At 40.3% G+C, this 27,159-nt stretch overlaps 1 protein-coding gene across 2 annotated transcripts in view; it reads right to left on the bottom strand.

The window, feature by feature from the left end:
- Positions 1–3,598: 3,598 nt before the first annotated feature.
- ccser1 (coiled-coil serine-rich protein 1) overlaps positions 3,599–27,159 on the bottom strand; it is a 169,273-nt gene continuing 145,712 nt past the window's right edge. The window contains exon 11 of one of the 2 annotated variants that reach the window (XM_012857089.3): positions 3,599–4,464. In XM_012857089.3, the coding sequence (XP_012712543.2) occupies positions 3,739–4,464 (726 nt within the window). In that variant the 3' untranslated portion in view covers positions 3,599–3,738. The remainder of the gene's footprint in view (positions 4,465–27,159) is intronic. The other variant, XM_036143848.1, reaches the window with a different exon arrangement.

Here is a 27,159-nt window from a genome sequence, read left to right as displayed (position 1 = left end):
TAAAAAAATTACAACAGAGTGGAGCTGGAGGGAACAATGGCATAAAATTTGAATCAAAAGAAAGGAGAGTGTTTTCTTAGCAAAACAGACCAAGAGCGGAACTGCAGCCTCCACCACTAGGAACAGAGCCGCTGGCCTCCAGGCTTTTCTTCGCTTCTACCAGGTCCTTTTTCCTCATGATGTGTGCATTACAGCACACACACATCATTTACACAGGTCCCCCCAAGCCAGGTGCTATTTAGAGACGGACAAGGTCAACCAGCCCTCCCGACATCTCACATGGTCTGTGGACGCCAGCGGCGGTGAGCTGCTCACCCGCGCCACGAAACAAGTGCAAATTCCCGCCTCCTGCTTGACTTTGTGGGATCCGTTTACCACAAAGCCAAAGGGGGGAGAGACCGGTTTCAGGGTCCGGTCAGTTCGCAGAAAATATATCCAGCTGTGGTAAACCAAACAGATTGAAAAAAAAAAAAAAAAAATTGGTTTTCTTATAGTCATTAAATTGTGACAAACCTTGTCCCAAAAGGTTTTAGTCAGCAAATATTGGCAGTAATGTTCATGTCGCTTAGACAGTCAAAAGAAACATAAATGGTAGTCCTGTCCAAAAGGGACATAATCATGGAAAATAAAACAAGGATCACCCAAAGGAACCGAGTAAACAGTTTTTACAAAAAGACTTCCTTGAAAAATGAGATTTTCTGATTATTTAATTTAATTATTTTATCGAGTAAACCACGTTTTGTGCAACGTCTACTTTTCCCTTCTCTATGCAGAATCTAATTAAGTGATTGCCTTACTCAAGTAGATAAAAAAAAATACGTTTTATAGCCTTAAACTGATGAGTTCATACTCACGAAGAGATGTTCTGTGAAGTTGTTATCGGTAATAGTTCCTTCAGCTGCTGTAGAAACGTGTCATATCACAGCAAACGGTAAAAGGCTAACAGCTACTCAGAGGGAGCAATTTAAAACAACTCAAACTGAAATTGTTTATATCAGTGGAATATAATGCAGAGAAGACCAGGTTGTAAGAAGAGTGCTTCAAAATGCAAAAAAGGAGAAAAAGGAGCAAGAGAGAAAACAATCAGAGGCAAATTGTTGGAACCAGGCTGTTCATCACCGGATCAAAGTTTTAGGAACAAGGGCATTAAATATTCACAATCTTGCCATAGCTCTGGGTTTTAATTAAATTTATGTCAGGCACCCACACTGTCATGACCCCTTATAGCAAAGGCGAAAAGGCCGTCTGTCTTTGAGCGTGGCAGGATTGCTGAGCTGTGTGGTTTCCGTCAAGTTACAGGCTGATCCTCGACCCAAATGAGCGCCCTTCCCTTACTGACGCTGACTGAAGCTCCGTCCTGATCTGGGATCTTTTTTTCCCTTCAATTAAACAATCCCTCGGGGTGCGCAGGGGTGCCAAATCATGGCTAGTTGTGTGGGGATGTTGGAGTGGGCCCCCCCTCCGTGACAGAGGGTCCTCGAATATGAGGTGATGACTAGGTCTATCAACAGAACAGCACTGCGCTTCACAGTGCCCATCTGACAAAGGATTATGCCCAGGACAATAGCATCCGTCTTCTGGAGCGTACTTCACGCTCCGCTGATTTGAAATCCTACTGAAAATGTTGGTGGACGCATTGGCAGAGGGGGTTTACAGAAAGGCTTGAAGCCATCTTCACTTCATGGAACAACTTTACTGCAAACAGCTGCAAAATGCATGCATAAATGCATGTTTTTTTTAAATGATTGCCAAAAATGGTGGATTGCTCACTACTGAGCCACTTTTTGGAGACATGTAGGTTTTTTTTTGTTTTTGTGAATGGTTTTAAACTTTTGTTCAGCTGGTGATCAGTCTGTATTTAAACATTGTTTTCAATGCTTTGCCTTGGCTATCTTCTTTGTCTCTTGCATATAGGTGTAACATTTTTTCCTGGTCTTTGTCTTTGCTTACTCACTAGAATAATGTCTGGATTACTATACTAAAGTTAGTCTGGTTATTGAGGGGCTGATTGCTAGTGTGTGAGGAGAATTTCCAAACAATTAAAAGATCTGGAAAGGCACAGAAACCTGCTATCTAAAATTAAAACGAAACCCAAAGATTATTCCTCTCTTGTCGGACTTGGAGCAGACTGACGTGTCCAGAGTTACCAGGCGGGCTGATACAGCCAGTAGCCTAAAACAAAGTACCTTATGGGGCAGAAAACCAGAAACTGTTTCGGTTGAGAAAACTCCAACAAGCATAACAGAAGTATTGTGTGAAAATGGAGACCTATAATAGCCGTTTCAACATAATTTTCCACGGATATGAGCATTTCCAGTTAGTTTTTAAAATTGCTAAATTCAGCTAGGGACAAAGTTCGTCTCTCCAGTTGTTATCCTTCCACTGTGTTGTTTACTTTTCTACAAACTCGCTGTGATACGGCTTCTGTCAACAGCCGGTTATGAGAACTATTACTTTAAAGGGACAAAATAAAACAACAACTATCCCTTTAATGTGATTATCCAGCACGTTTCAGTTCGCTGTCATTCAGCAAAGCACCCATAAATATCTGCTGCCAACATTCGGCTCAGGGTTTGTTTTTACCCCATACGCTGATGCATTGAAAGATGTGTCAAACATAATAAACTGTTTTATACAAACTCTGATGTGACGTTAGCTTATCCAGGTCCTGGTTTGTCCAAATTTGAAGAGGAAATTTTATTTTAACTACTACTTTTGGGACAGATACTCATTATCTCATGCAGCATGTTGTGGGTTATAGTTCAACCTACAATTCCTACAATTAAAAAAGGTGTTTTTTTTTAAAGAATACATGTTATTTTCTTATATGAGACGTTTTTTTTCCCCTTAAAAGACAAACAGGTTAATTAATGTCAAGGAAGTTTTGACATGTTCGATTCCCTTCTAAAAACACTGACATGAAAGTTCATACTGAGACTTTATGTTGTAACGAGACTGAAGTTGCTGCAGTAATAAATGCCCAGCTGTGTTTCTTTCTTCCCAAAAATGTTTTTAAAAAAAGCATGCAGTATTACAAGGATTGCAGTCTTTTAAGCTGGACCCGTGTGCAATGAGGAGTTGATCCGATGAGGGGATTTTTGGCAGGTTGAGAAAACCTGATCGAGAGCGCAAATCACAGTCAAGTCCAGAAGTTCTTCAGCAGCAAATGGGTTCACTGTTAAAAAGCGGGCCAAAAAATAAATAAAATGGACTGAGCCTTAACAATGCAGACACCTCATCTTTTCATTCAGTTTTACCGCCGTGCTGTTGGTGCAGATGGCCGAGCAGAGCTATCACAGGCGACGTCTTTGTGTCAAAGTGTGAGTTTGCGTGTGGGTGAGTGCGTTTGTGTTTGTTTGGAGTTTGTGTGTCTGTGGGCGTAAGCTCATCTGAACTGTCAGCATGGCACGACGTGGGAGCGATGATAGACGGGTGAGTGCCTTTTTTCACTCTCGCCGCCTGATGTATATGTGTGTGTGTGTGTGTGTGTGTGTGTGTGTGTAAAATCAAGCAAGGGCTGGTCTGGATTGCAAAAGTGATTGTAAGCGCAAATGATGAAGGAGAGGGGTGGATTTTTTTTTGTTTGTTTTTTTGGGGAGGGGGTGGGGGGTAAGTTTGGTTGCAACTATAACGACAGAAACAGCAGCAGTGTTTCCTCTCAAATATTCACCTTTCCGATAAGTTAAGCTGATGATATGGCTGATTATGGCAGGATGGATTGTTGTTTTTTTGGCATCCTCAGCTGTCTCGCTGCGTGAGCGCTTGCAGTTCGGCCGTGTGCAGGGAATGCTGGAGGAAGACGTTTTTCCGACTGTAGCTATGTAGAGACAGAGGGCCGCGAGGTGGTTGTCCTAAACGGCCGGTGAATGCGGAGGAGGAGGAGGAGGAGGAGGAAGCTGACGAAGGTGTAGGAGGTGTCGGCGAGGCCCGTTCCGACGACGAGATGTTTTGCGTGGGGCTCCCCCTGCTGGCCAGACTGTGGAGGCTTGAAGAGGCGCTGGCCCCGACCGCACGGGGGATGAGGCTCGGCGGATGCTGATCCCCGCCTCCTCTCTTTACCCCTCCGGACAGACTCGCTCCACCTCCCCCTCCTCCTGGAGTCAAGGACTCAGAGGAGGAGGACACCCTCTCAGGGTGCTTGGAGAAATGAAATGAAGCTGAGCCAGAACCTGGGGACTGATTTGCACTGGGCTGGGCTGGTGTGGTGGGTGAGGTCTGGCCCAGCGGCAGGTTTGAGCAACCAGAAGCCAGACTAACAGCAGTGTTACCGGGCCCCTGGTGGTGGCGCTCCTCCCTGGCAGTGTGGCGCTCTCCAGCAGTGGCGGGCCGACAGTGGTAAGGGTGGTGTTGGTTATTGTGGTCCCCTCCTTGTGCCGCTGACACCCCCCGCGCCACCCTTCGGTCCCTTGGAGCCAGGGTGATGTTGCTGCTGCCGGGTCCTGACCATCGGCCTGGAAGGCTGAGCTGCGAGAGGAAGACGGGAAAAAAAAGACAGATATCAGAGAGACTTCACCGTGAACAACTCTCTCTGCTGTTTTTGTCAGCCAGTGTGACACAACCTGCCATTTTTGAAATGTTAGTCACCAAACACGTCTCTGGAGAGAGAGCGAAGGGATTAATCGAGAGCAAAACACGGGCAGACAGAGAAAAATGAAGAGACGGGCGACATGAGAGAGTTCTGTCCCGTGTTCACGATCGGTTGTTAATTGGATGACATTTGGAGAACCATCTCTTTGGGGCTCTGCAGTCTCATCTAACTGTTTCTAAACCAACCGTGGCTCTCCAAAGAGCAAACATACACGTTCAAAGAGCATCAGGACAAGGCAGCACATTTATGGAGATATGTTATCAAGGTATGTTCAAATCCTCACTCACAAGGCAATGGGCTCTCACTCTCTTATCACACACACGCGCGCACACACACAGAGACACAATAGGGAAGATGGCACATAAAGCTAGATGGCAGAAAAAGGAGCCACCTGTTCTCTTTCACACTCCACTGCACCCCCTTATGCAACATATCTCATCACTGCCCTCTTCTCTCTGTAGCTCTCAATCTTACACACATGCAGCCCGAAATCACGCCGGGACCAACTGTGCAGTGTTCAGCAAAGAAACAAAATCTCATCTGACACAGAACCTCGAGGGAAAGTGAGCGGATTTGACATTTTCTAACACAATGGTTTTCTGTGTGTGTTTTTCCTGTGTGCTGTGTACATATGCATGACCATGTGTCTGTGTAATCCATATAGGCTCGCGGTGTGTGAGAGGGCAACATGATGCCCATGTGCTTTCATTGTGTTTCCATGCGCCCAGGACTGCAAATTAATATAAAACGAAACACCGTGTTGAGCCTGTCAGCGGAAATGTAATTAGCCAGCACACAGCTAACTGAGTACATACAGTACAACAACTGCACTGCTATGAGCTTACACTGCCAACCTGCAAACGCATAAGAGAGGGCGTTGGAACACAATGACCACAAATAAAACAAGATACTCATAATTTTCTTTTACACAGAAAAAAAATATTACTTTTTAAGTTTTTTAGTTTATCTAGATTCTGATGCTTTGGTTGCATGTTTTGAAAAATGTGGTAAAAGTACCACTATTTGGTATCTGGGCTGCCATTAGCAGCGCGCAGAGGTAATTTTGGTATTAAATGTTTGCAAGGTAAAAATCTTTGCAAGACGGCTGGAGCCAATGAATAATATATTCAGGGGCCAGACTTAGATATGCAAGCTAATGGTTTCTCTGCATTTTCTGCAATCACCAAAGCCACATGCTTACCAAATGAGACTGTACAGAGCTATGGGTGTGAAAACTTAATTATTCTATTTCTATTTTTACTGGGCAGCCATATTTGATTATAAGGTCAGACTGGCGATAATAACTTAACTACACCACATAGTTTCAGTCTTCAAGCAGTCATACTGGATAATAGTATTTGGTTATTCTTCTTTTTCAAAGACCTGTTGTACTACTGTTTTAATATGTTTGTCAGTATGGTGGCACGAGGACAACTGACAGATAGATAGATGTGTGTGTGTGTGTGTGCCGGATGGTGACAAAGAGAGGGAAGGTAATCCACACAGAGAGGATTGCACTCCCAGGAGGGAGAATAGCAGATGTCGAAGAGAGCTATAAGTACCTTGGAGTACCACAAGCAAATGGCAACCATGAAGAGGCCACAAGGAAAGCAGCAACAGCCAGATACCTGCAACAAGTAAGGCAAGTTCTGAGAAGTCAACTCAACGGTAAGAACAAGGTCCGAGCAATCAACAGCTGTGCCTTGCCAGTAATCAGATACCCTGCTGGGGTAATAAATTGGCCAAAGGAGGAAATACAGACCACTGATGTAAGACGTGAAAGCTACTCACTATGCATGGGGGATTCCACCCCAAATCCAGTATCCTCAGACTATACACTAAGTGCAAAGAAGGAGGTAGAGGCCTAGTGAGCATCAGAGCTACCATCTAAGCTCCAAGAATATATCAGGAAGCTAGCTCCAAGGGATGAAGCGCTCACTCAATGTCACAGACAATGGAAGCTGGAAGAAAAGGAACTGAAGGAACCATCGTGGGAGGAAAAAAAAAAACCTGCATTGGATGTACCAACGACAGATAGCTGAAGTGGCTGATATGACCAAACCCTACCAATGGCTAGAGAGTGCTGGACTGAAGGACAGTACTGAAGCACTGATCATGGCAGCACAGGAGCAGGCCTTGAGCACCAGAGCAATAGAGGCACAGATCTACCGTAACAGGCAAGATCCCAGGTGCAGGCTATGCAAAGAGGCCACAGAAACCATCCAGCATCTCACTGCAGGGTGTAAGATAGTAGCAGGGAAGGAATACATGGAACACCATAACCAAGTGGCTGGTTTAGAGCACATAAACATCTGTTCAGAAAACAACTGGCGACCCCAAGGTCACAATGGGAGTGAGAGCTAAGATCCTGTGGGACTTTCAGATACAAACAGACAAAATGGTAATGGTCAACCAACCGAACATTTTGATCATTGATAAGCAGCCAAGAAAAGCCGTTGTGATCGAAATGACCATCCCAAATGATGAAAACAGCAGGACAAAAAAGAGCACCAGAAACTGGAGAAATACCAAGGGCTCAGGGAAGAACTAGAAAGAGCCTCTAAGGTGAAGACATTGGAGCACTCTGGGCTGTAACCTCTACTCTGGAGAAGTGGCTCCAACAGATACCTGGAGAACCCATCAGATATCTCAGTCCAGAAGAGCGCAATCTGAGCTAAGATCCTAAGAAGAACCCTCAAGCTCCAAGGCCTTCAGGTTCTGCAGGTTCGGGACCACAGACCACTTCTCAGTTCTTGTGCTTTTTGGCACTGCTTTCACTCTAGTGGTAGCATGAAACGGAGTCTACAACCCACACAAGTGGCTCAGGTAGTGCAACTCATCCAGGATGGCACATCAATGTGAACTGGGGCAAGAACATTTGATGTGTCTGTCAGCGTAGTGTCCAGAGTATGGGGGCGCTACCAGGAGACAAGCCAGTACATAAGGAGACGTGGAGGAGGCTGTAGGAGGGTAACAACTCTGCAGCAGGACCACTACCTCAGCCTTTGTGCAAGGAGGAGCACTGCCAGAGTCCTGCAAAATGACCTCCAGCAGGCCACAAAGGACAGCTGCACAGGGCCATCTGAGGTCCTTAATACATCAGCAGGACCAGTATCTGCTCCTTTTTGCAAAGAGGAACAAAATTAGTACTACCACAGGCCTAAAAATTGACCTCCAGCAGACCACTGGCATGAATGTCTGACTAAACCTTTAGAAACAGACTTCATGTGGGTGGCCTTTGGGCCGCATGTCGTCCAGCCGGCCCTGTGCTCGTTGACCAGCACTATGGATCCTGACTGGCCTTTTCCAGTGAACACAACAATTGGTAGGTTTGGTACTAGCGCCCTGTTCTTCTCACAGATGAGAGCAGGTTCTCACTGAGCTCATGTGACAGGCATGAAAGAGTCTGGAGAAGCTGTGGTTAACATTATGCCTTTTTGTTTGCTTGTGTTTGTCATAAAACCTTTAGCGGCTGCATTAAAATGAAAAGAAAAAGGTAGGTAAAAACTGCATATTACTGAACTTTTCCAAAGACCTGGTGTTATTGAAGCAAATACACATAAAACACTGTAGGTCATCTTAAAAAAGGAGTTAAACTCTCCTATAAATTAAGTATGTCAGTCCCATACACTATATCACATTTCTCGTTTTTATTTACTTAAAACTAATTGACGTGCACATTTGCTTTAAATAAATAAAAATGTGAACGGAAGCTTAAAAATCAGCCCTCTAGCAGCTAAGCTGCCGAATGTTTTCACACAACACTCTGCCAAAACATCACTGTCGTTGTCCATACAGCTTACACTGCAAAAAGAGAACTAAAAATAAGTAAAATTTTCCTGAAATGAATGTATTTGCCCTTGATTTGAGCAGGTAAATAAGACTATTTGCCAATGGAATGAGTATTTTTACCCCTAAAATAAGATAATTAGATAAACAGCACTTGAAATAAGACAATGGAGATGAATTTTTCCTATTTTAAGTGCAAAAATCTTATTCCATTGGCAAATAGTCCTATTTACCTGCTCAAATCAAGGAAAAATACTTTTAATTTCAAGAAAAAATGTCTTATTTTTAGGTCTATTTTTGCAGTGTACTTAAAGAGCTTGGGGAGTGCATCCGTTCTAATGGGCTTTAATGGGTGGATAAACAGTACAACACGTCTTGCACATTCCTTGATCTAATTGAGAGGAGTGAGAATTACCGCACAAGCCAAATTTTCAACATGGGGCGCTGTGAAGGAAACATGGGGGAATTGCTACAGTGTTGAATATGTTCTATGGACTTGTCGATGTATGTGGGGTGGCTTAATTAGGGCTAAATCGCTAATCTTAGAGAAAAAAAACTTGAATGTTTTTCCACCCTTAGACATCTGAGAAAACAACAGAAGGTAAGGCACGAATAGTGAGAAACGTGTTGGCAGAGAGCTTTGAAAGAAAAAAAAAACAATTGCTGGAGACTGCATTAAGAACTAATTGAGGAAACGTATGTTGTCTATCAAAGGGACGTTTTGGTCCACCAGGAAAAAAGAACTAAAACGTCACCACAAATTATCGTTGTTTGATCAAATAAAATCAAGGTAGTAAAATCCTGAGACGTGAGTATATGTGGGTGCAAAATACACAGGTACAAGAGGTAAAGGTCAAGTAAAAAGAGAAATACGCAAAACATGGGCAACAGAGGAAGAAAAGGCAAAAACACAGGCTAAAGAAAGGAGAAAGGGATTAAAAACACAGATAAAGAGAAATGACTCTAAAACTAGAGCGGACAGCAGAGAGTGGAGAAAAAAAGAGAACAAGACTGATTTACAAACTCAGGTGTCCTTTCTCAAGTACACGCTCTGCGGCAACCAGGCTGCCTCTTGGCCAGTGTGTGTGTGTGTGTGTGTGTGTGTGTGTGTGTGTGTGTGTGTGTGTGTGTGTGTAAACACTCTGGAGAGTAACTGTCTCACACTTGGTCCTATGAATATACACACACACACACACACACGGACACACCCACACACCCCTCTAGACCATGGTAAATCAGAGTATTGATGGGGCTCCTCTCCTGCAGAGTTAGTTTTTATTGGGTCGTGAAGAACACAGCAATGGGGCCATGGACAAATTTGCATTAAATAACTCCTTAAAAACCTTCCTTGTATAATGGTTGCTGTCATTTGTTTTAGATAAGAAACAAATGTATGATCCGTGGTTGCATCGAACTACAACTTGTGACCGGCTCAGCTTGAGTTAACTTCTAAAAATAATACAATCTATAAAATAAGCTTAAAAAACAAATCTTTCCTGCTAAGATTAGAAAAGTAAGAGTTAGTGTTAGTTATTATTCCTATCTCATGTCCAAACATTATTCGACTTAAAAGCTAATGTGGATCTTGGAATAAGAGAAAGACTAGAAAAGCAATCTTGCCAAAATAGTCACATCGCTTACACAAACATGGATGTATTTTTGGGGAGTTTATTTGCTTGTAATAAACTGCAATGGGAATTTTTACACCTTATTTGTTGTCTATATTCCATTAAAACAAACCACATTCATTTATGGAGTTGTCCTGTGAAAATATTCTTCTACCTAAGCTACTGATCTCTTTAGCACCTTTTGGCTCTCTGAATAATGTAATCCTTGCCTGGCCTGTGAGTTTAGGTGGGTGGCCATGTCTTTGTAGGTTTGAAGTTCTGTCATATTTTTTCCATCTCTTGATAATGGATTAAACAGCACTCTGGTAAAGGCTTGGGCAATTGTTATATAACCTAACCCTGTTTAAACTTCTCCAACATTTTATCCCGACCCGTTTGATGTAAACTGACCTTGGAGGCCTTCACAGAACAGCTGGGTTTATATTGAGATAAAATGACACCCAAGTCGACCCTATCTAATATTAAGTGACCTCTAAAGGGAATTGGCTGAACTTAGATTTTATTTAAGAGTATCAGAGTGAAGTCTACTGGTTACAATGGCTCACCACACTTTCAGATTGTTATGCGCAAAAGGTTTTCAAAACCATGTATAATTTTTATTTCTCTCAAAAATTAAGTATTACAATGATGTTTCAGTTACATAAAATCCCAATAAAATCCATTAAGGTTTGTGGCTCTATGCTAAGTTTTAATAATTGGCAATAATTAAAAAGATTATTTTAGAAAGCATCAACCATCTAAATTGTTCTTTGTCATCTCACTAACTACGTAGGCTCTGAACGACCATAATGACCATTGATGGATTTAGAAACAAACAAACCAAAAAAGCCAAACAATCTGGGCTCTAGACTTGCCAAATCTTTATCAAAGTTATTTAAGTAGGACCTTGAGCAAGTGTTCTCCAGCACTGCTTTCTGCAACTCAAAACATCAGAGTAAATCTACAATGTAGGTGAAAGATAAACGTAGTTATACATAAAGCAGAGAAACAGGATTTCAGTTCCAATGAAATCCCAGAATGCTCTAGCATTTTCCGCGATTTATTCTGAGGTGAAAAATTGACTTTTCCCAGACATGGTGTGCTCTGGAGAGTCTCTGAAGGCAGTTAACAGGATAAATCATCCAAATACAATCAAACAAAAGGTGAAACTAAGCCCGGGTTTGTTGTTGAAAGGCCCCGGAATGCCTTCACTTTGAACTTGCTGGTTTTCATCGATACACAAACTGCTTAGGAAGTGGGTCTCTGTTGTACAGCCTGTAGCAGGATCATTGCCTTCCTTCACTCTCTTAATATAGACTTTGTTGTAGTCCTCAATCTTTGTCAGCACTATACACTGTTTTTCCCCACCATTTACCTACAGTTTTTTACAGCTCTGCCTTAAGTGCATGGGACCAAACTTGCATAATATAAAAGAGAAAAACTATTCAAATGCATATATTACATTATACCTGCAAATGCATGGATTATTGTACTAATGAAGTACACGGTAGTTTTACTTTTTATATTTCTGTTGACATCGATCTGTAAATTTATCATGAATACTGATGTTGTATTCATTACCGCATAGTTTTAGCAGTATTTTTTGTGGTCACTATCTATCCCTCTGGGAGTTGGATTTTCAAAGCAAAAAGCTCTAAATATTTGCAAAATAAAAACACACAAACATTACTTTGAGCAAGTGTCAGCAGTATGTTCCTAATTTTACATCAGACTAGTGTTTCCTCAAATTATAACCTAAACATTGCCTTCCCCCCAAAACACAGCAGCAACATAGGTTACAAAGACAAAGGGGACTAATGATTTTCAGGAGCTAGTTCCATGAACAAGGTACCGAGGCAACCCTAAACTATGAGAATCTCATTGTACAAGTCCAGAGACGTAGATTTTAACGTAAAGCAACAAAACATAAAAACAGTGGAATGGGTTATCCTTTTACCAGTTAACTTGAAAATAAAAGATTCCACATTTTCCTGACTATAAGTTACACTTCTTTTCATAATTTGACCGATCTTGCTTCTTTTAGTGACATATGCGACATATATCAGTTTTAAATGGCAATTCACATTGACCAACATGAACCAAGGAGTAAACATTGCCATATAGCCACAAGAGGGCTCTCTAGGCTTTGTGAAAACTATATGCTGCTCCTGTCCCACTTGTCCCAAATTAATGGAAACATTAACTTATAGACAGCAAAGACTGAACACATGTATGTTTGTTTCATTGAGTCAGTACGCATTCAAGCAGCAGAGCGTTGCATGGTGCAGCTCAAAGGGCCCAGACCGCGACAGGGCCCTGTTATCGGGCTGTCCATGAAGCTAATAACAGCTAGCGCTAGTGTACGTTATGCTCACGGTCCAAAAGTTTGTATCTTGATTTGCAACAATATTTGTAATAACTTCTCAAGCTTTTATTTAACGAGGGGGGGAAATGCCATTACCATGAAAACTATTTTTCCCCCCAAGTAAGGGCAAAATAGTCAGAAGTATAAATTTATGACTGATCAGGTTTCAACAATCAGAGCAAAATATGTCCTATGAGATTAGATAAAATAGGTACAGTCAGATGTTTCTGCCTTGAAGTCACTAAGAAATCAATTTAAAAGAGAATGTAATACATTTTTAGATTTTTGCAATTTCTTGAGCATTTATAAGTGCCTTTTTATTTCTAACTTGGAACAGATTTTCTGTATGAAAAACAAGAGAACATCCTGGGACCATAGAGTGGAACCACCTGAACTTCTTGTTGAAGGCTTTTTGATGAATAGCCTAAAATAGCCTTATTGATTAAAACCTACTAGTGCCCGGATGTAACATGTTCTGGTAAATTCCTGCTATCTTTCTATATAACGAGCAAGGCAGCATGTTGCTTTTCTTTCCTGTTTTTTCTCCTGCATCAGACTGCAAATATTTAACCTGACTGCTTGTCAGAAACAGCTTTGGTCTTTTAGAATCTGACACTTTCTGGCCCACTTATGAATTACATTAAAATATATAAATATGGTAGAGTTTTCCTCAAAATGCAGGAATAAAATAATTCAGTTATATGTGACCAAACTGCCTCAGAGCAAACAGGTGCCATTTGTTTGGAAGTACACATAGAAACTGATATGAAACATTTATTAACATTCTTTAACCTATCCTAAAACGTGCATAAACTTGGTTTAACATTACAAACAGCTTTCAGCAAACAGTATATATTTCACCCTCGCTCTTCATCACAAACACCTCTAGTCTTTTAGAATGTGATGTGTTTTTTTGTTTGTTTCATTTTTGGTTCTACCTATTTTTTTATTTTTAGATTTTCCTCTAAATATAATGCTGCAGTTAACTGTGGTCATATGTCATGCTATGTACTCAAAACTGGTAATGTACATTCTTTATTTCACTGTATAATAAACAAATGGCCTATTTTGAGCTTTAACAGTGCACAAGTTGACCATGAGAGTAGAACCAAACCTGAAAGAGAAGAGAGAGGACATGTACTAAAAACCAAAAACAGAAGGCAGGGGAATGGTGGGGGTACGTGGGGAAATGCATAGCCCCCTCACCAACATTTGCTGATGGCAGTTTAGGTGGATCTGGGTCCAACATAATGAAGATGGATTGAAAACACGAACATAACAGTCAATCCAGCCCTCAACGCAGCAAACTGTCTCAGAAGGTTGGATGTGACATCCTGGACATTGGTGATGGATGTGATGTTTTGTGAAACAATGTGCTACAATGCTAACTGCACAACCTAGTTCATTACAATAACCACTTGCCTCTATTTGGTGCATTAAAACAAATTTTGTATTTCTAATTTGTAACATAAAATGTATTGCTATTATGTAAGAAGTGAGTCCAAAGTGGCCGATTCTGTTTATTCATTGTGCAAATTACTGCAGGATGTCTAAAAGGAGGAGTAGCCAACCACTAGGCCAACTTCATTTTACAAACACAACATGATATCAACATCAAGAAGGAATCTATCCATCCATACATTTTCTAACATGTCTATCCCTTGTGGGGTCGCGAGGGGTGCTGGTGCCTATCTCCAGCTGTCAATGGGTGACAGACAACCATTTTCTCACACACTCACACCTAAGGAGAATTTAGAGAGGCCAATTAACCTAACAGTCGTGTTTTTTGGACTGTGGGAGGAAGCCGGAGTACCCAGAGAGAACCCACGCATGCACAGGGAGAACATGCAAACTCCATGAAGAGAGGCCCAGAGCAAGGGTAGGACTTGAACCCAGGACCTTCTTGCTGCATGACATATGCACCACTGTGCAGCCCTCAAGAAGGAATGAAAATACATTAAAGAGACCATATCAGTTAAGTCTTGGATTTGTGTTTATATCTGACTTTTGTGTACTTTCTGTCAAAAAATAACTATATCCAACTTAGCGGTGAGTGTCATTGACAGTGTATACCATGCTGCCTGGCAACAGGAGGGTTTTTTCACTAATAAATGCTTGCGTAAGATCAGGATATCTGTTAAGATTTCAAGTCTCTTTCTAATGGCCTAATATGTGTTCACAGCCCAGATTTAGGTTTGCTAAACCAGGGTCTGACAAAAAGCAATTCCCACTCAGTTTTTCTGATTGGAGGGGTTGAATAGTGTGCTGACCCAGGGGTTCAAAATTCAACCCAGAATGAAAAAAATACATGGTGAAGTATCATAGTCAGTATCATGCTGTGGCCAGGAGGCCTAATGAGGTTTCTTGTGCAACTCTGTTGAACATGGATACTGAGAGTCCAGGAGTTTAAGAAAGCTCATCAACCACCATCTCCAAAAGCCTCATGACTCTGTGTGCATGTGCCTAATTGTTGAAAAAAAAAAACTTGTCAACCACTGGCTGGACGAATACCATTCAAAATTAAATGTGAGTGGAGTGGGAGAGAGAATGTAAAGTGAGTGAACAAGTGACAAATATGGCAATAAAAGGAAGTAGGAGCAATAGGAAATGAGACAAAAACAAATAATGTATAAATTAGATGACAAAAAAATGGCAGAATAAAGAATATGAGATTGAAGGAGAAGGCAAATAACATAATAAGGAAAAAAAAGAGCAGGTCAAAGAATAAAGCAAGGGGATGACACGGAGGTAAAACAACAAAGAAGGAGCGGATAGCTTGACAGATGATGGGAACTGCAGAGCGAAGTGAGAGTAAAAGGTGACAGCACAGACCCAAAGTTACACAAGATGAAAGAAAGAGATAATTAGAAAGCTAGAGTCTGAGATGAAGAGAGACAAGTAGAGAGACAGAAAGTATGACAGTGTTAGCATCACTATAAGAGAGACAGCTACAAGATGGACATAGAAAAGACAGATCTGACATCAATTTTTGTCCCCAAGGAATCCAACAAAGAGAAGGGATCTTTATTCAAGAGCATACAGTGAAGTTCAATACTATTCATACCCCTGCCTGACTTTTTAAGTTAGTTTTTTTAAGTGAGAGTACTGATTTTAATCTGATTGAGAATCTGTGGGGGGAATTTTAGATTAGGGTGATAGCAAAGAGGCCTTCCATCCTCAAAGAATTGAGACTCATCACCAAAGAAAAGGGATCGAAATAACAACCCAAACGTGCAAGAGGCTGGTCAGGAAATGCAAATTAGAGTTGGACTGCTATAAAGGCAATGACGATTACCCAATGATTATTAAGAAGGCTTTAAATAATTTCAGAGATTCCAGTTTTCATTAAATTTTCTATTTATTTGAGAGATGCCTGCCTGACTTCCTATCAGAAACAAACGTCTTGGTAGAATGACAATATTTTAAAATCTAACTCTGCCAGGGATATGAATTATTTTGGGCTTAACTGTATGTGGAACATCTTTTTAGATGATCGTTCAACCATACATGTCAGAGCAGGAGGGTGGCGTGATAGTTAGGTCTTCCGTCTCCCAGCAAAAAAAACAAAGCTTTCATTGTTCTCATTAAAGTTTTATCTATTCTTACTTTTTTCATCCACATTTCAAACATTTTATTTGTGATTCTAAAGTGACTGAAGGAGTATGTGCATTGTTGTTTGTATTGTGTGTCCCTGTTAGCCCTGTGGCACACTAGAGATATGTCCAAGGATGTGCCCCGCTTTGTGATAGCTGAGAAAGGCTCTGAGCGCATATATGCTTAAATATAGTACTTATATGCTCAAAATTGTATTGATCCCTTTCAAACATATCACAGCAAAAATTAAACACTGTAAAAAGAGAAAATAGGACAAAGTTTATGGGCAACAGTTTAAAAAAAACTTTGCTTGTAGCAGAAATATCTTTTCAAAACTATTTGTATAACTCTTTTTCTCCTACTGAGAATGATATTGTTGCTGCTGGTAATTTTAGCTAATATGGTTTTCTAGTCCAGCCTAAATGGAAAGTGATCTTAAATGGCTTGGTTAATGAACACAACAATGCTTTGCCTGAACTGCATCCAAGTGATTTTTAGCTCCGTAGCGGTTAAGGAGGACAACCCTCTCTCTCTCTGTGCACTTCAGCTGCACAGTATCTGGATTGATTGCTGCCCCTGGCTGCTCCGCTTGTGTCAACATGGCACCCGCTGGTGTTGTCTAATTATTGCAAAAGCTGTGATCTATTCACATCGTTTTTCAAAGCCTAATACATTTCTCTGTCACTTATGGTCAAAGTAAATCTCCACAATACTCTCCTACAATATCAGACTATTTTTCTTTTATTGGTGTTAACTTGAATTGAACTACAGTTAAATACAATTTGAGTACCAAAGACTAGAACACCAAGTTCTTGAGTTATGCTGTGTATAAAACACTGTTTGATAGCAGGTGTTATGAGTAGGAATACCACACACTGCGCTGGACTCCTTCCATTTCCATGGCTTGGCATTTCTTTGATCTACTCGAGACCTGGCAGAAGGCCTGAGGTTATTTCACCTTAATAAGGGAACCACTGTGCGAACTGTTTTCTATCAGCCCCACCTTAGGTAACAGGACTGTCACTGTGGTATTGTTCTCCTTTAAAGCCCAAAGCTTTTACAGTAAATCCTAAATTCCCTGAACTGTTTGAAGGCTCTCACTAATCATCTGACTGCAGGTCTTAGCAATGTCTAAACTTTTCAACTTTGACACCCGGATGTCACTTAATCTATTCCCCTGGTGTGGCCATAAACATGTCCTGCATTGGCACCTCGTCAAACAACAATGGGGGGAAAAAAATGTAAACATGCTATCTTATTCCGACTGTGGAGTGTCACCCTGCAAAAATGCGCCATCCTCCCAAGGAATGTCTGAAGGACGGCGAGTTTATATTCCTGAAGAGTCTTCAGGCTGAATATGTTCAGTGCATCTTATCTGCTAAGGACTTCTAGCAAAAAAAAAAAATAAGAAAAATAATCTTCTCCAAAACTCTGCTTGCAGTTTTTCGATGTAGACAAGAAACTTCTCCCAGATGAACAAACTCAAAATATTGGCAGAGCAACAGTAAAGGATCAGCAATGTTGCTTAATTAATTTACTTGGAAAAATAATAGAACACATTTATTTTCTTCTTGATATTGAGATTATGAACTATTTTTTTTTTTCAAAACCTAAGCATAAAATATTTGCTTAATCCAACGAAGAGTATGTTGTATGATGTTAGCATTCGAGCTCTATATTGAAATGTGCACTTAATTTTATATTCCAAGTCACATCAATCAAAGACACATTAGGTTGGTACTATTTAGTTGAACAATTTAGTACACAGAGGTCTGATCAGTCAGCTGCATTGCAGTTCTGTTTACTCTTAGCTGTAACTACATACCCAGGTTTGGTTTGATCAATGTCACTATATACAGCATTTTGCAACTGATGAATGCATACAAGAAATATGAGATCAAAGACAGCAATGAAGTATAACGGCTTGACAGTTTGACAAGATAGATCCCTGGACTGACAGCAGAGAAAACAATGAAGAATAAAGTTATGACAGCGCGGTACAGGCTGTAAGCCTGATACATCATGTGGGAAAACTCAAACTGTAGAATCTGTGGCACTTATGTGTGAGGACAAACCACTTTACAAGACTGTGCATAAATGGTATGTGCAGTGTGCAACATCATGCTGTGAAGTCTGAAGCTGAAACTGGCTACAAACAGAAACTAGGAAAAACCAACAAAAGCAGCCGTCACACTGAAAGCAGGAAAAAAATCTGCATATTTAAATCAAACGTGTGGTGACTTCACTGGTGCATATTTATCTATTACATAACTTGAGACTGTCGGCACGCATGTTTTAAGAACTTTACTACTTTTTGCAGAAAACATGGATGGATCTGAACTGTTCGTACAATTAGAACATTTTTAAACAACTACCAGCAATCCAAGTAGCCAACATCCAGCTTATTGGTAAGACAAAGGTGAGTATACTAAGGTTCTCAAAGCACAAAATGCAAGATGGCTCACATACAGCTATATACAATCACCAGGCATTTTATTGGATACACCTTGCATCCCCATTTGCCTTAAAAACTACCATTATCATTCATGGTATAGGTTTCAAAAAGATGTCAGACATTTTGGTCCATAATCACACAATAGCAGCACTCGGTTTGTGGGGTGTACAGTAAAGTCTGCCATTCTGCCACCTCCTAAAGGTGCTCTTCTGGATAGAGATCTAGTCTCAGTGGAGGCCATTGGAGTATGGGGAACAAATAATCATGTTTAAGAAACCAGTTTGAGATGCCTGGAGCATTGTAACATGGTACACTGTAATGGTGAAAGCAGTTATCAGAAGATGGGTACCTTCTGGTTACACAGGAATGAATGTAGTTAACAAAAATGCAGAGGTAGACTGTGGTGTTTAAACAATGCTCAGTTGGTATTAAGGGGTCCAAGGTGTGCTATGAAAATATCCCCATCATCATTACACCAGCAGTTTTTGCTCAATTCTGACCCTACCATTTGAATGTTGCAGCTTAAATTGAGATGAACGATGCTTGGAAAGACAATGTCTCTTATTTTCCAGTTTTGGTGACTCTGTATTGTATCCTTAGATTTCAGTTGATTGATTGAAAGTAGTGTCTACGGTCTAGTATTTTGGACCTGATTCAAGGTTCAACATAATGTCGGTCCAGAGATAGATCCCAGATACTTTAGCTATGTAACCCACCATTGCCTTTCTATCATCTTGAATAAGTCTGCCCAGTCTCATCTGACATCCAGAGGGTATTTTTGTCTACTGCTGCTCACTGAATATTTCCTTCTTAGAACCATTTCAGTTCAGTTCACACCCAAGAGATGGCTGTGTGTGCAAATCCCAATAGATCAGCATTGTCTGAAATATTCAGACCAGCCTGTCTAGCAACAACAAGTACACCATGTCATTCTACTTTGTTCACTAAGATGGAGAAGGAAGGTATTGCTGCTGATCTGGAAGTTATTAACTCAATTTACATAAAGCGTCATGGGTTATAGGAATACAGTGGATAAGGGAAGGTGAAAAGAACTGACTCATTTTACTGTCTTCATCCTAAACTTTGGAGGGGATAAAAAGGAGCTATCTTGCATCCAAAATGCCAGGGGAATCAAGCCAGTATGTGGGCAGGGAATACAAGTAGGCCAACAAATGTTGAAGCTTGGGTGACATGTAGGGGAGCAGATTAACTGTGAGCCAAGATGGCCACACACACATGTTTATATAATGTCAGCACTGACACAATTGAGGGTCTTATTGTCGAGTTAACACTAAAAGCAAACAGGAGTTGTAAAAAGTAAAGAAAATGTACCTGTATTAAGTAGATTTCACATACAATTGTAACCTGAATCCACTTTTGTGCAAAGCATTGATGTCTCTGCACTAAATAGGTTTCCACTCTCGACTCTGTGTGCACCCATGTATACAACAGCTTGCTGGTAATTTGATTGTTCTCATTCTCCGATCAAAGGTTTTTGTATGTTTTGTTCTTTATTAAAACAATGGCGGCGTTCTTCAAAACAGTCTGAACCCGAGCAGTTCAGTCATGCTGCATTCGGTCAATATCTATATGTTCAAGCATAAACATCCTTATATACCCATACAGAACACTCTGGTATGCATCAACTTTAAATGCCAATTATTACTTTTTCACATATAGGCATGACAAATATAGATACGCCTTCACCTACACAAACACACACAACCACACACCTACTTTCCTGTCAGTTGGTGCAGCTGATGAGCTGCTTTCCCATTTCTCATCTTGTTCTGTGTGACAGCCCAGGTGGGCTGACACACTACTGGAGATGTGAAAGGTGGGGGTAAGGGAGAAGAAGAGATTGAAAAACGATGGGCAAAGAGAACAGAGAAGAAGAGGGGAGGTTTCCAGGAAGAAGAAAAAAAAAAAGGCACGTTTTTTTCCATCAGATGTCTGCTCGTCCCGATGGGAGTGCTGCAGCTGCCACCTGTGTCGTCACATTAAAAACAACTGAGTGCCTCGTTGCACCCGCAATCCACTCACTAGGACAGAACGAGGAGGGGGACAGACAGAGATGTTTCTAATGACAGATTTCATCCACATATTTAACACTTTGGCTACAATGGAAATATTTGTTATAGTAGGGAACATTATTTGTCCTTCCTTTTAGTCACTTTGACAATACGTTGCTTAATGTACAGTATTTCCATTATGTCAAAGTAACAGAAGTAAGACATCTATAAGTCTTTAAAACTAGAAAAATGAAACTGCCATTAATATATAAAGGATGCAGACAATCACTTTGGTGCTTTCTGGACAGGCTTTTCTTCATAGGTAAAGCTGTCTGACATTATGTTCTTCATTATGTATCTGCAAGTGTGTGATTACAAGGGACAAACTACTTTGAAGGAGATTAGCTGATCTGATCAGCAATGGCAGTTACCAACTCCGAACGCAACTCCAATTAATTTGTCCTAATTCAGCCCATTTCACATTTACGCCCCCGCTGTTCCTCTGCTGCATCAGCACCTCAGGTCATAAAATTACCAAGTACCTGTTTGTCACAGCTAAGTGAGTCTGTCCTCTGAGCCGGCAGTGTGGGCTTTCGCAAAACAGCATGGGCGTTCATTTACAAAAATAAACAACCCTCATTTGGTCAGTTAACTCCAGGCAAGCGACTATCTTTACAGACAATTAACATGAAGGACAATGTCAACAGTCTTCTCAGCGGCCATTTCTTTGAGAGAGGTACCCAAGGTTTGTGGTCATGTCTCCAAATGAAGTGACTTTTTGTAAAGACTGTGTGTCATTTAAATAAAACATTCAGTCATTTGACAACTGTCTCAAAACACATAAACTCCAGAGTTTTTCCATACATGTATTAATGTATTCTGAACCAGTATCTGGACTTCTAATTTCAAACTTTTAAATAGAGTGTTTGTGTTACTTTAAGTTGTCATACAGCTATAGGGTACATCAATGAATTTGCACATAACTAACAAGGTGAAATATTGGTACACATTGCAGCTAAATAAGCATGCATTGAGAGAATATATGCTTCATTTACTGTATCACTGCTAAAAAGGATTTAATCGGAATGCAAACAACGAAGGAATGTGTCCACAAAATGTTAAGCATGACTTATGATTATAGGAACTCCACTAGCATAAGCTGAGCACAGTTGGTCTGGCAAAACTCTGGGAAAAAATCCAGAAACCCTTTTTTTTTTTTTTTTAAATGAGGCACGTTTTCCAAATGGGGTTGGACAAAGAAAATGAGTTTGCAAAAGTTATTTTGCTCTAATTATGTTTTAATTATCTATTTTTGTGCAGAATAATTGGATCTTCCCCCACATAAAAGCCACAGAGATCATTAGCCTACATTCAGCATTGGCGTTGTCATTGTTTCGGCACTGGCCCATTTTAAGCCCCATCAACTGATAAATAAAAAGGTTACACTTAAATAAGAATCAGTTGCACAAGCAGATGGAGTGGCCAAAAACTAAATCACCTGGGATGGAGATCTTTAGCTGAACCTGCATAAAAACAAAACAAGAGCAGAGCATTTTTTATAAACCTGTAAATGCATATTTATTCTTATTCATCCAAAATAACTTATACTTGGTGTCAAAATTTAGCCGAGATGTCACATCAAATCAAGGTTTGACTTAGTAAGGAGTAGTTATAGTGAGTTATAGTGAAAATGATCGGCATCTGATTGTAAGAACAGCCAAATGAAATATCATTATTTTGCTTCAGAATTGCTTTATAGGAAAGAAAACTAAACAGTACAGAAAACATAGACACTCATCTAAATAAATATATAACTGTGTAGATTCACCGATAGGCCCCAATGTTCTGGCATAAAAAGTTTAAGATCACACTGGATCGGACCAAAGTGATTAAAATGTGTCTGGTGAGCAAAATTTATGATAAACTAAAAACTCATTTTATCTTTACACCAAAAAGAGGTACTTGCCTGTAAGAGAAAGCTAATCTAAAATAATTGTTCAATTTAAACAATTTTAGTGGTTTAAATAAAGAGATAATAAAAAGCAGTGGGTATCCGCAGTCACTAGAAAGTCATTCATTACATAATGTTTTCTCCTGTCCCCACCTCCATTTAAACTTCGCAGTGCAAGGATCCAATAATACTTAAAAACAGTAGTTACTAAATATAACCTTTTTGATTAAAAACAAAGCTGCTCTCTGTTCAGTGTTTCAGAGAAAACTTATTTAAAAGTAAATTGTTATTAAAATGTAACTGTAGAGAGGGAAAGAGGAATTCGTTTGAGGCCAGGTCTGGATCTGGTTTAGTTCAATTTCATTATTAGAAAATAAATCTCCCTGCTGCAAAGAGACCAGGTTGACCTGCAGCAGCAAAGGCAGCAACAGGCATTTCTGGTGAGACGATTTACTTCTTGTCAATGTCAAACAGGGAAAGCTATATTACAGCCTATAAACATTTATTTTTGCCGTATATGCTGGTGAGAAAACCAAATATATTTTCGTTTAGTATTATTTGAAGGTATATGGTAAGACTTGGATAATCTAAAGTAAAATTACTCCCTGTGGTCCATTTGTGATTCAATTTCTTTTTAGAAACTCACAGCACTCTATTGAATTGCAAAGAATCATATCTTATTTTTGGCTCATGCTGTAGTTTGAATTAAAGAACATCTTCTTGAACTAAGCTCAGATAAACTGCATGACAGTGGAGATAACTAGCTGATTCTTTTACTTGCCAACTTATAAATTTATGTTTTGCTTTGTTTCTCTACTTCCTGCACTTTGGTTTATCTGACTTTATGTTTTCTTTTAAAGAACTGTCCTCTTTGCTCCCTTCTGATTTCCGCCCAGATCCGTGCCAGGCCATTGTCACAGATTGCGTCTGATCTATTCACTAAAATTAATCTTCCTGCTCTGCATATATTCAGCAGAGTTTTCTTTGTTCTTTCCCGGTTTTTCATCATTCATCATAGCCCTTTTGTCCATTGGAAAGTAAAATCCTAGTCAAGCCGATGCAATTTCTGTTTTTACTTACATAGTCAAATATATGGGTACAGAGGGAGCACATTTCTGCTCCACATATAACGTGTACCCGATTACACTGTAAAATGGTGGAGTAGATTTAAAAAAATGTGGTTAATTTACAAGGAAGTTTAATATAGTCATAGAAAATAAACAAACCCAACAGTCAATACCTGCATGCAGTTGATTTGGTATAACTGAATGACCAAATTACCCACGTATTAACACAAATTGGACATGCATATAATTGTTCAATGAGAACAACAACAAATAAACACTCAGGTATAGTGCTATGTTTTTTAGAAGTATAACAGCTACTTCTTGATTCTGTAAAGTGCCTTGAGATGACGTGTTGTAAATTGGCAAAATATAAATAACTTGATTTGATTTGAAACAAATTCTAAACACACATTTCAAATATAGATTCCTGAACTCGGGCCTTTCCTTGTTTGCATGTCCACTATGGGGTCTAAAACCGGGCCGCTGATTAGGTTTATGTCGCCAGACGCTGTTTGCATCCCGCAGGAACACAGATTTCTTTCCACCTCAACAGCAGAGTCCAGATTGAGATCGAAAACAACTTTAGCAACCGATTGTTACACAGTAGTTATGGTTTGAAAGCGACATCCACAGCTACAAATTGTAAGGAGATGTGTACCTAGAATCAAAAGAAAATCTTTGCTTTCATTTGCTTGTGGCAGAATATAAATGCTGAAAAGAAAAATCCTTGTGTCACCGCCGGTTAAACTCTTGTAAAAAGGGCTTTGACGAGTGTTTCCGTAAAGAAGTTGAAAGTGGAAATTTCCTTTAATTCTTTTTCCCCACAAAGGTTGTCTGATTTCATCAATGCATATGAATGCAAAATCTGACTATAATAGTGAGCACTGATTTATGAGATGTAACGAGTTTGAGATACAAACTATATATAAAAAATATAAACAAAAAATATAAACTGTATGCTCAAGGTACATCCAAAAACGACTTCCTTTCTACCAAGGTTGTTTTCTGGGGACCAAGTTTTTTATTTTTTTATAAAGTAAATGAGACAAAATACCAAGAATATGTTATTGTTTCGAAAACCTCTGAGAATAAAGCAGCAGAGCAGAATGTCTAACACAGACGATGAAAAGCTATCAGCTCAATCAAGACAGTGACACAGGCAAAAGGATCATGACGCAATGGCTCATCCACGCCTGTTGGGCTAAAGAGATTCTGCAAGCAGAAAAATCCCTTTTGGACACGCCGTAACCCACAGTATGTGCGACAGTGCAAGTGCAGAGAATTATCTCACTCAGAGGGGGGAAGACATGAGAATCCATGTCAATTTCAGATTTCATGTCGTCACTGAATATTCATTAGCAATATTTGTCAGCTTAATATTCCATCTTTGGTGTGAGACTCACTAGTTAGCCTAAAGGCCATCCGGATTGTGCAGAATGCAAAAGAATAGCCTATCAATATTCATGTAAGTTTATGCTTTCATTAATGTTGCAGCAAATTGTCTCAGATCAAACTCACAGCATGTGTCTGCGTCCACGCAGATCGAGAGAGGAAAAGGTTGAGGAGAGAGGGAGACGTATCAGAGGGGGAACAAACAGAGGGACAGGACTGCTGCAGATGGGCCTGTGTCTCCAAAAGATAAGAGCGGACTTTGAAAAAGAAGGGAAAGGATCAAACAGATGAGGAGAGGCAGAGGAGAAGTAAGTGGGAGGTCAAAAGAAGAAAGGGACGACGAGGATAAAAGAGTTAGCGATACTGAGAAGGAAGGAGGAGGACGGGAACAGAAGAGTTAAGTTCTAAAGGTATCTGGCCTACTTTGTTCTGACTAATGAAGCCAAAGTGTCCCGAATCTGTCCTGAATCACCAGAGGCTCGTTAGACCACCCTGCTCTGAGACTGTGTCTGTGTTTCCCCTGGCATGTTTGTAAGCATGCCATGTGTGTTTGAGCGAGTGCTACACTTGATGTGAGCCTGATTTAATATGCTTCTCTCTCCGCTGTACCCCGAAGCTCTGCATGTGTGAGTGTGTGTGAGATCTCAATGCCCTGCGGGTGGTCTTGCCTTCACTTGTCACCTTGCTTCATACCAACACTGCGAGCGAATGGTGCATATAAACATGCCCGTTGCGTAGCCACATACGACCGCGCTTCTAAGGGGGAATTTTATTTGAGGTCTTTACTTAGTTTGCCAAATAAATAGCTCAATGGCATGTTCACTATGGAAATAACCTTCTAGAAAAGTTGATGTCACAAAGAAATTATTACTTAATGCTTAATAACCACCATGACAACCAGTTTGTAAGTCAACTGTACCCATACAGCATCTTTGTGACTTGTCCTCTCCATTGTTGAAAAAAACAACAACATCCCCAACGCCTTGACATGTTGCAGGATGTGTATGCTCATGACGCCTAATCTCCGTCCCCCTGCCACTCCATGCATGATTGACTGTGTTCAAAAGGGACGACGACATTAATAAGAGTCATCTAATTGGCTTCCGTGTGCTGAGGAGGAAGAAAGTATTGCATCTTATGTTTGATAAGGGATGCCAGGCTGAGATCAGGGAAATAAACTACTGATAAACACTCGCCGGCCACTTTATTAGGACCACGTGTTTAAGTGCGAGTTAACACAAATAAACAATCAGCCAATCGCACGGCAGCAGCTCAGTGCATTTGGTCAGAGTGTTTCAGAAACTGATTATCTACTGGAATTTATATGCAATACCATCTCTTAGGTTTACAGAGAATAAACTATCCTGAGAGAGAAGAAGGTGTGTGGATTCATTTTTGATGTTTGTGTTGACCTCAGAGGCCAGAGGAGAATGGTCATGCAGGTTTGAGACAATAAAAAGGCAACAGTAGCTCTATTAACCAGTTGTTACTTCCAAGGTGTGAGAAATACAATATTTAAACCCACAACACCACACAATCTAAGGCAGCATAGCTGTAACGGCAGAAAACCAGACTGGGTGCTAATCTAATCAGCTAAGGACTAAGGTTCACAGCATGAAAGCATGGATCCATCCTGCCTTGTATCAACAGTTCAGGCTGCTGCTGGCGGTGTAATAATGTGGAACATATTTACTTTGCCCATTTTGGGCCCCTTGATACCGACTGAAGTTTAAACACCACAGCCTGCCCAAGCATTGTCTCTGACCATGTCCATCCTTTTCTGATTGCATTAAGGTCTGCCACACTTTAAGCAGAAAAATAATAAACACCTCAAGGGTTTTGTATTTGAAATGCAGTAACCCCAGTGAAGTTGAATTTAAACTGAATGAAAAATGACAGCTATAAAATGGTAATGGTTGCTGAAACCTGTTTTGATAATGTGTATCTGAAAAAAACTTCACAATATACTTTAGAGAAAATTCAATAACAATGATACTTGATAACTACAAAGGATGGCGTGATGGTAATTTCACCCCTTTTCAGACGCTGGATTGGGGATAGGGTGTGTTGGGGCCACTTTACTTTCCAGCGGAACGCTACCTAACAAATTCACCCTCCTCTGGCTCTAATTGGCTCAAAAACTAAACATCTCACCCAATCACTTGAACTTTACACCACAGCAAACCATTCCATCCACGGTATATTTTCATACAAGTTGTGGACAAGATGATGTGGCGATCAAAACAACCTAAAAATCCAGGACAAACTTCATTGTGTATTTAATTAAAATACCAACTATCTAGTAATTGGGGTGACTCTGTATTTTAGGCGATGTATGG

This window comes from Fundulus heteroclitus, chromosome 12, assembly GCF_011125445.2.
Source record: "Fundulus heteroclitus isolate FHET01 chromosome 12, MU-UCD_Fhet_4.1, whole genome shotgun sequence".
In the NCBI taxonomy this organism is placed as follows: domain Eukaryota; kingdom Metazoa; phylum Chordata; class Actinopteri; order Cyprinodontiformes; family Fundulidae; genus Fundulus; species Fundulus heteroclitus.
Note: the sequence above shows the minus strand (reverse complement) of the source record. Positions and strands in the feature narration are given on the sequence as shown.